The following is a 12,293-nucleotide window of genomic DNA, read 5'->3' on the forward strand; positions in this document are numbered from 1 at the left end:
CTTGGAAACATTTAGAAACATTAAGTCATCTTAGAGGTCAGAGGACAAAGAAGAGGAAATTGAAAGGTCATTTCCTTGCTCACCAACTACTAGAGAGAACTAACAAGGCACACAGGTTGACCAAAGTCAGAACCAAATTAGACTCTTGGCAATTGTGTCCAGACTGAGAAGTGGTACTTTTGAGAGTTTCAATACAAATTTAGCCACAGGTATATTTGGAAACAGTGAAAGCAATCAATTAAGAGCTAGAATAGAAAGGAATTACCATTTGCCATTTGTAGGGCATTCTGTAGGCTAGAAACATTTCACTGTGGTGATGGTCATACCCCTTACAAGCAGCATGTGAAATAAAAGTGAAACAACAAAATCCAGCTGTAGAAGATAAAAATAAAAATTCTAAAATAAAATATGTTTGAAAGTGCTTGAGTAGATAAAGGAAAATAGAATATAGTCAGTGGGGATGCTAGTAAGTTAATAGAACTTAACATGCTTATGATTGCATTAGAAAATAAAGCTTCAAAGTATATGGTGTATTATGCTTTTAAATAAAATAGTGTGGACTACGTTCAAATGATTTCATCTGAAAACTTAATGCAAATAAAATACAAATCTAAGAAGCATGAGAATATGGAATTAAACTATAATTATTAGGCAAAAGAGTTTATGGATTTGAGTTCTTCCTGGAGGCCTCTTTAAAACCCATGCAACTAAATGAATATTAAGGTATCTCTCTTTAAGCTTAATGAGTTAAATTTGCTATGGACATTTTATGGGAGTCACTTTACTTTCAAAAGAACAAGAACAAACATTGAAGTGAAATCACTACATTAATATCTCTAGTCATACAGTTTAAGCCTGAAGACTAGCTTAAGAGAATATATATGCTCATTTGCCTTCATAATCATTTCCCAAAATACCTAGCTCTGTATCTGTATTTATCTGCACCAAATGAGAGCAGCCAAAAGAGGATTTTTGAAACTCTTTTATATATAAATGCTTCACTCAAAGACAAAGTGGTTTCCAGGAGCCATCTCCAAGTTATACTAGCATTATATTCTAGCTCCTCTTCAGTGAAAAGTAAAATCTCTGTACATTAACTTGCTTGTTCATAATTTCACCATTTTCAACTTTGATCTAATGGATTAAAACAAGAATTATGATCTCTAATCAAAGAATAAACGTGTTAGGTTGCCACTGTAGATATTCAGAGATTTTAGATTGTTAAAGGGATTGTTTTTCCTGAATACACTTTCTATACACACACACGCACACACACACACACACACACACACAAAACTATCTTCTATTGTTTTTTTTAAACAGCTATTTTGCACCAGTAATTATTAATCCAGATAATTTGGATTTAAACTATATCTAATTGAAAACCTATCACATGAATTGTTTATAGTGACAGACAATGAACTATTAGTCATTTTAAAGCTTTAAAAGTAAGTTATCAGGATCCACTTTAATCTCTACATGATAATAAAGGATTATTATGTGAAGTAACCTATTTATGAAAAGGAAACAGTGTGCTTCTTTCAGACGCCATCACTTGCTTTAATAAGGAATTCAAAAGCTGGACTACTTTATATGCAGATCACCATCCCAGTTGCATAAGGATTTACAATAGACAAAACAAAACTATTTTTTGTTGTAAAGAAGGGCTGTTTGTTTAAATCACACAATAACGTTTGCATCTAAAAATTATCTACAGGCTAATAAGGGTTCATAAATGTTATATAGACTTGGTTAGTTAAAATCATTTTAATGTTAAGACCAAAATGAAAGGCTTGCTCAAGCTGACAAGGAAAAATTCAAGTAACACATGTCTAAAGAAGGCAGAAGGAAAAAGATGCTTACTACCTTGGTTTAAGTAACTATTAACTGATTTGGAGATGCAAATAGTACATGATTTGATAGCACCCCATTAATACTTCAATTAAACTAAAAAGGAAAATGCTGCTTTGTCAGAAAATGTGAAAATTGAGAAGGATTCTGAGTCTAACCTTCGATCCTAAAAGAAATAGAAAATAATATACACATTTTTATCTCCATTGCCTTGAATTTGCAGAGAACTTACTTGGGAAGTTTTAATTTTACCTTTGAAGTCTTCCTTCAAGGTATTGAATGGCTCATATGTCTTTATTAAATGAGGTGTGTGGCGGCCTCTACTGGTGTGTGTTAATAGAAAATGTTTCAATAGGCAGAAAAAATATTAATTTCAATTAAAAAGTTAGAAATACAGACTCTTTCATTTAAATATATAAAAATATCTAATTTAATGAAGAAAAAACATATATTACAAGTTGTGTAATGTACTCTTAATTAGGAAAATAATCTAAAACACTGACCATGTTAGTGTAAAATGATGATTTACGGAAGGGCATTAATTGTTCAATTCACTCTGATATTGGGTTAAATATATTTTATTAATGAATTATTAATCCCAGCTGAGGCAGCTTATTACCTCTAGTCCATTGTTAAATCCCTTTAGTTGACTTAAATAAAATCACTTAGAACAAACCCAGAGGAAAGGAAATATTTTACAGTTAAGTCTACAAAGTCCTATAACTAGAATCATTTGATGACAGGCTGGTTTTTATAACTCAAGCAAACTGTACGCTGACTTAATATAGCTGAAACATCAATCTATTTACAGTGTTTTCAATTTCAAAAATACAACACATTAAAATATGTTCAATTTATCAAAGCTAGAAGCAACATTTAAGTAATGTACTTAAAGTGCGAAGGCACTTTAACACAAAGAAGTGATGCCCAGTGGCTATACTTGGTAACTGAGTATGGAAATACCATATATCATTATTTACAAAAGAAGTTACAGTCCCAAACGGTCTTTGGGGATCTTCTACAAAATACGCTAAATATCCATTTTCATTTGAAAAGTTTGCTTATTCTTTCCTAATTCACTATAATCTCCTCTTTCCACTCCCACACTGCAAAAACAAGATGGTTTTGAAACAAAACCATAAACAAAATATATGAAAAATGCATTGTAGAAACATTCATGTTCACTGATGATTCTTAAGAAGAGAAAGAAAAAAAAACAGTAGGGGAGGAGAGCAAGAGAGAAATAATTTAAAGGAAAACTTGCAAAAGCAATATCATTGCTTCACCCCATCTCCCAAATATTTCCAGAATCCCCTGTTAACGCTGGGAAAGGGAGAACACAAACAAATACAAAAGCAAATGCAATGCTTCCTACAGTTTGGAGCAGCATCCTTTGATGCCATAGGGTTGTAAATGATTTCCCTTCACAGCTGACTGATTGCAGTTTGTTTTTCCAGAACTTCGAGGTAGTCTGGTTCTGACTGCGGCTTAGCTTGCAGTAAAGGGTGGTCAGGTTTTGACTGCCCCACAAAGCATTTCCTGGGAGTTCCATATAAAACGGTTTTATTGATTCTGTCTTGGTTTTGGCGTCGAGACTCATAAGAGGGGGCGAACTGCCTTTTAGGTAAGGTACAAAAGTTATAGTGGACTAGGCCTGCACTGGGGAGTTCCTTGACTCGCTCAGCAATATTTTGATACAGCAGCTCGGGCTCTCTTGGTGTGGCCTGCTTTTCTAGCAACTCAGTGGCACTTATTGTGTATGCAAGTGTGGCTGGCTCTTCTTTTTTCTCTTCCAAGTTGCCATAGCTAAACTCTTGCAGGTTTCGGTAATAGGCTACTGGGTCTCCTTCCTTCTGCATGTAGATAGGGTTTTGGCACATTTGACCCACAGGTGGGGGGATATAGTTATAGACATGGCCATCTGTTTTATCATGAGTCTCCGTGTTGTAAGACCCATACTGTAACTGAAAGGAACTTACGTCTAGGTTGTTGGCACTCCTGGGAACACTTGGCACTCCCTTTCGGCGTTTCAGGACAAAGACGAATAAACCAGCCCCAAAACAGACAGATAAGATGAAAACAACAAGCAATCCTAAAATTAAGACAGAAAGTGGAACTTCAGTGTGTAGTTCAGGATAGGAACTAGGAGACACACTAAGTGACCGAGGTGTGTCTGTATTGTGATTCATTGACAAGATGGTCCCATCTGACAAGTTTGGACTATCTGGACAAATAGCATCCCTCCCCAGGAACTTCAGTATCTCCCCTGCATGCTTAGCAGGAGACTCACAAGTCACTTCATTGATGATGACGGGGGAATTGGCATGTTCTGTCCAGTCCTTTAGCCCCATGATGTCACAGGTACAGTCCCATGGGTTCTCTTGAAGATCTATCTGGATAAAAGCTGGAAGCTGATCCAGAACTCCTTTCACAGGCAGGTGAGAAAAATGGTTGTTTCTCAGATTCAGCCTGGTGAGGGCTGTACCCCCAAATATATTATCAGGTAAGGACCGCAGTAGATTGTTATTCAGAAACAGCAGCTGTAGGTTAATCAAAGCATCAAAGGTCAGCGGCTTAATTTCTTTAATGACATTATACTCTAAATAGAGATATTGCAAGCTCTGCAGTCCATCAAACATAGAAGGATACAGCACTTCAAGGTAATTGCCATTCAGATAAAGTCTGCGTAAACTGGTCAGGTTTGTGAAGGCACCTTCCTGAATGACTGCAATCCTATTGTTTCCTAAATGCAACAAATCCAAAGAACTGTATTCTAAGAGGTCGTTCTTATAGACAGTTTGAAGATAGTTCCCCGTTAGGTAAAGTTTCTTTGGACTGGTAGGTTTGGGCTGCAGGTCAGAGATATTAGTGAACTTCCTTTCTTGGCAGTTTACGTTTAGACCATTGTCTGAGCTCTGAGAGGTGCAGACACAGCTACTGGGGCAGGTGAGGGGTACAGGGGACTTGGTCTGATACACCATGATCGGTCCAAAGCTCTGCCTGTCCTTTGACACAGTTACTCGGGGAGTTGGACGATTTCTCATTTTGGGAGGTCGGCTGGCTTTTGGAGCCCTTGTTGGGTTGAGAGCAGGATTCATTGTAGGTGACAGCCTTTGGACATGTGTGTCAGCATGGCTGCCCCTCTGACTGGAATCACTGGCACTTTTTCTGGGACAGAGGTCTTGCCTGGTCAGTTGGGTCACGTCTTTCCCATGCAACCTAAAGGGAGTTTCACAGACAATTTCTCCCACAAAAACAGTTATTGTGTCCAGCCAAGCTTTGAGAGGAAGTAAGTCACAAGTGCAATTCCATGGGTTTTCCTCCAGCTGGATCTCCATGATTCCTCCAATATGTTCAAGAACACCAGCGAAAGGCATTACTTTCAGCCTGTTCCCCCTCAGGTCTAAGTGGGTCAGCAAGACAAAGCGAAACACATTGCTGGGCAGGGACAGAAGAAGGTTGTCATTTAGGATGAGCACTTTGAGCTTATTAAGTTTGCTGAATGCCCCTGCCTCAATGGCACTGATATAATTATAGTCAGCCTGGAGGTACTCCAGGCTCTCCAGGCCCAGGAAGGTGTCCTCCCTCAATACCTCAAGCTTGTTGTTGTTAAGGTGCAGTCTCTTGAGAGTTTTCAAGCCGCTGAATGCCCCGGTTCGGATCTCTTGTAGCCCGTTGTTACCTAGGTGAAGAGTCACTGCGTTGGAGTAATTGACAAATTCGTTTGGGTATAGTTTTGTCAAGAGGTTTCCATTGAGAAAAAGCTGATAGATTCGATACTGGGGGGGCTGAAGCAGGCTGACAGTTGTAAATCCTTTGTTTTCACAGTTAATATTCAGTACGTTTTCCTTCTCTTCACACAGACAGCGGATCTTGCAAATGTCTTTGGCAGTTTTACGACTCTCTGTCTGTAAGATCCCGGCCACGGCTAACACACTGAGGAACCAAACGCTGCTCAGCATCTTTAGGCACCTTTGGTGTCAGCTCAGGTACCTACAGGCAAACCTTGGGTGGGGGGGGGGGCGGGGGAGGAAGCGGGATATGGGGAAGAAAGAAATAAGGAAGCCCGATTAAAATGGCAAAGCAAAGAGGCAGAGTGGGAGGGAAGGAGAATGAGGGGGTGGGCAACAGGACAGAATGAAATCACTGCGTTTTTCAAAGCAGTTTCTTCTCTCCTCTCTTTACCCTCCCCCCAACCCCAGCCCACCCACACACGCGTCCCCCACACAGGCTTGCACCTGATTTCCCGGCGGGTAGCAGCTAGCCGCGGAGTCATTAGTAACCGAGTTGTCCTACTAAATCCAGCTCATCTCCTCCTCCCCTGGGGTATCTCGAAGAGACCTCTCGGGCGTCTTGCCCGTCTTGGGCTCGCAGCAGAAATTGCTTTACTTTTTTTAAAAACTGCGCAAAAAGGGGGTGGGAAAATCGGGAATCAGGGGGCTGGCTTCGGGACTGGAGATGGCAAAGACAATGGGGGGTGGGGGGTACTCACACATCAGGAGAAGACGTGACCCCCCTCCTCTGCAGTCCGCCAGGAGTTTAGCATCTTCAGGAAGAGAGGGAAAACACGGTAAAAGAAGACGCCGCTTCCAGGGGGGATGCCCTGCTTTTTGTTGGTTGATTTAATTTGGTTGGGGGGGGGGGGTGCGCAGAAATAAAACATCCGGCAGGCGGCAGGAGAGAAAGAGGAGGGTTGGAGCGGAGGAAAGCTGAGCCAACAGGGACTCGGGGTGCGATAGCGTAGGGAGGTCAGGGAGCCGGCCGGCCCGGTCGGCTGGCGGCGGCGACGGCGGAGCCTGGGCGCACGTTTCCAATCCGGTGGCGGCGACAGCAGTGCGTCTAGCAGTTTGAATTTGAGAGGCTTTGCAGGCTCCCCGGGACAGGGCTAGGGTGACGTCACGGGGGAGGGGGCAGTCAGAGGATCGAGAGCGCGCGGTGGGGGAGGGTGGGGCAGATGCTTCCCTTCCCTGCGAGTGGCTTTGCAAAGCTCAATTCTCGGCTGCGTCAGTTGATTCTGAACTACTCCACTTCCAATCTGGCTGGCAGCTGGAGAAGCTCCTGCAGAGGGGCTTCTCAAGGAGGGGATCCGCTAAGGGGCTGGCACCACCCACACTCCTGGGCCCCTCTGAGTGGTCGCTTCCCCTCATAACCTTCCTCACCTACACACTGCGTATGGAACAGTGACCTGGCCATTCCAGGGTGGTCTTATCCCAGATTCCCAAGCATGGGTCTTAATCGTCCCATGAAGAGATGTGGGAATGTGAGGTGTGCGTGTGTGTGTGTGTGTGTGTGTGTGTGTGTGTGAGGGGGGTGTCTCTTTGCTACAAGATTGGTGCCTGTATGCCAGCCAGCTCCTAGCTCGAATGTTCTCTGTGCGGAGAGTGGGGTGTGTGTGCGTGCACCAGTGTGTCTGCGTAGGAGGGCGAGGAGTTCTCTTGGGGGATTTATACATACAGAGCTTTGTTTCAGTGCCGAGAGAATTACTTTCTGGGTGGTGACCGGCCAAACAGATATTTGCCTGGACTCTGAAAGCCAGCTCAACTTTAGCTTATAGATTGAGATAAACAAAAACAAAACCCTTCTCCCCCTGAGATTTATACTTAGTCAGATAATGAGGTTAAAACATGTACTTTTTGCCTGGAGGAAGAAGAGAAGTGGGTGTCAGAAAAGCACTGCCAGGCTGAGCCTCAGCTGGGAGTAGGAGCCCAGGGAAGGGTGGTTGAGCCCTCCAGGATGCAGAGGCAGAGGAGCTAGAGAACAGAGACAGGCACTGTAAGAAGATGGGGAAAAGGAACTCTGGCCAGAGACCCAGCTTGCCTGGGTTCTGGTCTGGCTTTGTCGCCAGGTATGTCACTAGTTTCTGGGTCTTCCTTTCTCCATTTGCAAAAGGAGGTAGACTGTGTGGGCCCTCTCAGCTCTGACATTCAATTTTGGTTCAAATAACCTTTTTAGTGCATTACTAAATGGCCAGGTGTTGGATTTTTGCCTTCATTGTCTCTTTTCTCCTTAATTATCTTACAACCCCCCTGGACCCAGGAATCTCTCAGTTTGGGGTCCATTTGCAAGGTGTGAATATTGTTTGCTGTTGCCTATAAGGGCTTCTCTCTGGTGGGAAGGGGGTGATGAGTTAATAAAAGTAGGGAATGAAATAAAGTGGGAAAAGGAAATGTTCAAACGATGTGCCTGTCCCACAAAACACTTCAGTTTGCTTTCCCTTCAGTTCAGACCTGCTGCAGAGAGAGTCAACACAGGGTCCATTGTCTGGCCAAATGTGGAATAGACAACCACATAGGAAAAAATGAGCATTTGGGAACAGAAAGCCCCCTGCTTCTCCCCTCCTCCTTCTTTGTTAAGCCCTGGACCTAGGATGGATGGTTCAGCTTATCCAAGCTCCTTCCTCCCCTTCAAGAAGGGCTGGGGTAGTTTATAAACTCAGACACTAAGACAACCTGTGGCGCAGCGATCTCCTGTGCATTTTTCTCAGGCTTTCTCCCCCCAACCTCCATACCTTCTCCTTCCAAGAAAAGCCATGGACCAGACATCAGAACTCCTCTTTGACCCAGTAATTCTTACTTGGCTTTTAGCAAGATCATTTCCTTCTCAAGCCTTAAGTTGTCCTTCTCTGTGTCATAGGGCAACCTTGAGATGAGGGGTTCTGGGGGGAGGGGCAGCCCCATGAATGGCCTTCTACTCTCTATTGCAATTACTTCATTAGATGCAAGCAGTCTGATGCAATGTGAGCACAATTAGGCTTCCTATCCTACCAAAGGGTGCATTTGTTTCCACATATTTCCAAATATTAAAAGTACATAGTTCCTAGAGAGATAAGGTTTATTCATTCAATCATTCATTCCACAAACATTTATTAATTAGGTTAATTTTTTCATTGATGTAGAAGCCAATGTGAGAGCTGGACAAGACCTCAGAAATCAGGTTCATTTTACAGATGAGGACATTCTTCAACCAGAGAAAGTGCTGACTCGCTTAAGCTCAAGAAATAATTAGAAACAGAACCCAGGGATTCTGAGTACCAGTCCAGTAGCTTTCCAAAAAGTCCACTACTACTTAATATGAATTAGGGAAGAACTATCTTCCTAAACTTAAACAGTGGTTGTTGTGTTTTATCTAAATGTGTTCTTTTTCAAAATTGTGTTTGAAAGTGGAATATTAGTTTTAGTTCTCAAATACAGTAATTTCCTTCAAGATATTAATGATGGTGTCAATACTCCTTGATAAGAGATTATTTTGCTAGGAATTTGAGAGGGCGGGAAAGTGGGGGGGGGGAATTGGGGGCTCTTGAAATTCTTGACACTTACAGAATCAAGGAAATATGTGATAAGCTGGTTGGAAGAAGTGACCCTTGGAACCCTGAGATGGTGTGGCAGGTCTTCCTTTCATGATTAGCTTCTTACCCTGGTCGGCTGACCCTTCCACCTCTCCTTCATCTCCTATCTGTCCCTGAACATCCACAGCCGCTTTGTAAAACACAGTTATTAAAAACAATTCAGCCTCAAACCCGATAAGCACTTTAAGTAAGTTTCATTCGGCTGGGCATATTGGGAAAAACCGCTGCAGTACCCCTCTAGGGAGAGCGGGTTTTTGAGGTGATTCAGGATGAACTGGGAGCCGGAGCCCAAGGGAAGCAGAGATGGACATTAAAATAGGGAAGATCGCTGAGGAGAGGGAAGCTTAAATAAGGACTTCGTCGCCTCAATCTCACTTGTATCTAACCGAGAAGAGCCTGGCTCGGGTCGCCAAGGCTTCCCCAGGACGCAGTGGGTGCCGGCGAGCGTGCAGCCCACCTCCATCTCGGCCTGTCAGGCCGCCAGGGGGTTAAGAGGAGTCCGGCAGGCCTGAGAGAGGGCACTGCCTGCCTGAAGCCCACTTCTCTAAACACCCACACGCAGCCAGGTCGAATCTCATTTCTAAAGGACTCTTCCGGGAAAACGGGGGTCTCAGAGAGTCCCCAGTTGCCGGGAATGGAGCACTGGCAGCTAGCTCAGCCATCTCACCCTGCCTCCCCCTAGCCGCTACACTCTGGTGCCCAGTGCACTGCCCCAAAGCCGTGATGGCCACTCGCTCCGCACTTGCCCCTGGCTTGGGCACCGCGGGCTGGTTGGACTCCAAGCGAGCGGTAGCTCGCACCGGGTGCTTGGGCCGCCCCTGGCAGTGTGGGCCACTGGGCTGCGCGAAGCGCCGAGCCCGACCACGCCCGCGCGGAAGGTCCCGGGGCGAGGAAGCCCCAGTAGGGATGCAGGTTAGAGGGCGGCTGCCAGCGTTGTGTCCTCGGCAGATCGCGCTCAGCCTCTCTACGCCAGTTCCCCTCGCTAGGGGAAGCGTCAGGGAAAGGCAAGGCTGAGGGAAGCCAGCTCGCCAGCCGCGCTCAGAACTTACCAAGCGAGCGCGCCGCCCGGATCTTCTCCCGAAGGCGCCCGCAGCATCTGCGACTTGGGGAGGCGCAGGAGTCCGCACAGCCTCGGACTGGAGGGGTCCCGGAGCGAGAACTCAGCGGGGAGAGCGGGCGGCGCCCCCAGGACAGGCAGATCCCCTCTGAAGCGGCTCACCACGGGGCAGTGCTTCTGGCAGGAAGGAGGGAGGGAGCGAAGAGGGAGGAGGGAAGTAGAGCGAGAGGGAGGAGAAGGGAAGGAGGAAGGGAGGGAGGGAGGGAGGGCGGCCCCTCTCCAGCACTTATCAATCACCCGGCAGATCAAATGTCCCCGCAGTGCACCCGGGAGGGGGATGTTCCAGCCCACAAAGGAGCTGCTGCTCCATTTCTTTAACAAGCGCCGCGGAGCGCTGCTCACGCCTCTCGGCCCCTCTAGCCTGGAACTCTGCCCAGCCCTTGCAGCTTCTACCGTGGGCTGCCGCTCGGACTCGGTCAAGTGAAATAAGGATGGCACTCGGTCTGTACCAAATCCGAGGGGAGAATAAGACCACTGGGTGGAAGTTAGGGACAAGTGAAAGAGCAGCCAACCGTCCGAGCTGGACACCCTCAGAGAAGGCTGCCTCCCCTAACTAGTAAGCGCCCAATCACTGGAGTTCGCAGGCAGATATTTAAGGACCTCCTACGAGGATGGTAAACAAGGAATTTCCATATAATATAGAGCTGAGCTAGATTTGTGCAAATGTGTTAACAAAAGCAAGCCCTTAGCAGCGTTCCAGTGCCCGGTTGTTCATTCTTTTTATTCTTCACATTTCGTGGGTCTACTAGAGCGTTCTTTTTGCCATCCTCCGTTCCTTTTTCTCCTTTCATCTTCCTCTTATTAGTAGTCCAGGTGGTTGTGATTCTATTAAAGGAAGGGCGCTCATAAAAGAGTCAATGTACTTCAAAAAGGAGGTTCGGTTTTCGCCAAAAGCATTGCGGTTCCCCTCAAGACTTGCTTTCTCTGGGCCTCTCCTCCACTCTCCCAGAGTATTCGAGATAAAGTTGCAGTTTTATTAGTTTATGTCAGGAGTAGGGAGTTCCTGTGATGTCACCATGATATTTCCCCCTAAATCCTGGAGGAGAATAGCCTTAATTGAAGTCGTCACCGTCCCTTGTCCTTTTCATATCTGCTATAGCGTCTGTAAAATCCTAAATCCTTCAGAATATCCGTAAGCTTGGCGGTGGAGAGCAGAAAAGGCAGGTGAGGAGAAGACTATAAAATCAGAGCAAAAATTACCTCCTTCGGCTAATGAATCTGCATTGGGATTTATTTTCAAGGTTATTTCCCATACATCTAAACCAGGTTCTCACAGCACTGACTTCCACCTAATTCTTGTCCTTACCCTTGGGAATCTTTTGTGCTTCGTCCTTTTTTCTCTTCTTGGCTTTCTTTCATAATGGTTTTCTAAGGAGACTATGTTGGCCCTTTTAAAAAGAAAACTATTGATAATCTTGTATTATAGATATGTACAGAGTTTACTTCGGTAACAGTCCAAAGAATTATAATCATATTTCTGTGGTTTTAAGGATCATTACTGTTCCTTTTACTTCATTCTTGAGAATGCCTTTCTGAAATTTTCCTACCATTCAATTACAGAATAATATAGTTTTCACATATGCCCATGGGCAGGCTACTTACAGTTACATATTCAGAAACTTGCTCTTACTTTTTAATATCCTTATTAGTGTAAGACATTCAATGTGCTGTTTGCTACAGACTATAGCAACAGCCTGGGCACATCGTATTAGTATAACTGAGGTCAATTAATGCTGTTCCCTCTCTGTCTTTACCTCATTTCTGACTGTCATCTTTTCCTGTAGTAATTTAATGGGTGCTATAAACAACCACAAAACACAGAGCCAGGAGGCCATTCAAATGCAGAAATAATGAGACAGTCATGCTGAAAAAAGGAGACAGTTTACTGAGAAAGGTGGTGCATCTGTCTCGTCTCTAGGCAAAGGGAACACACACAAAAGCAACTTGTGTACAGATTAAATGAAGAACAGAGCGTCAATG

At 44.6% G+C, this 12,293-nt stretch overlaps 1 protein-coding gene across 4 annotated transcripts; it reads right to left on the bottom strand.

The window, feature by feature from the left end:
• Nucleotides 1-2,413: 2,413 nt before the first annotated feature.
• On the bottom strand, nt 2,414-6,885 carry SLITRK2 (SLIT and NTRK like family member 2). 4 transcript variants are annotated; one of them, XM_069463663.1, is made up of 3 exons: nt 6,344-6,885; nt 6,090-6,234; nt 2,414-5,844 (listed from the first exon to the last, which is right to left on the bottom strand). In XM_069463663.1, the coding sequence occupies exon 3, from the start codon at nt 5,811-5,813 to the stop codon at nt 3,276-3,278; it is 2,538 nt and encodes an 845-aa protein (XP_069319764.1). In that variant the 5' UTR covers nt 5,814-5,844; nt 6,090-6,234; nt 6,344-6,885; the 3' UTR covers nt 2,414-3,275. The 4 variants fall into 4 exon arrangements, with proteins under 4 accessions (XP_069319764.1, XP_069319763.1, XP_069319762.1 ...); XM_069463662.1 differs by having other exon boundaries at nt 6,080-6,234; XM_069463661.1 differs by having other exon boundaries at nt 2,414-5,856; nt 6,080-6,234.
• Nucleotides 6,886-12,293: the final 5,408 nt, after the last annotated feature.

This window comes from Eulemur rufifrons, chromosome 30 (genome assembly GCF_041146395.1).
Source record: "Eulemur rufifrons isolate Redbay chromosome 30, OSU_ERuf_1, whole genome shotgun sequence".
NCBI lineage: Eukaryota > Metazoa > Chordata > Mammalia > Primates > Lemuridae > Eulemur > Eulemur rufifrons.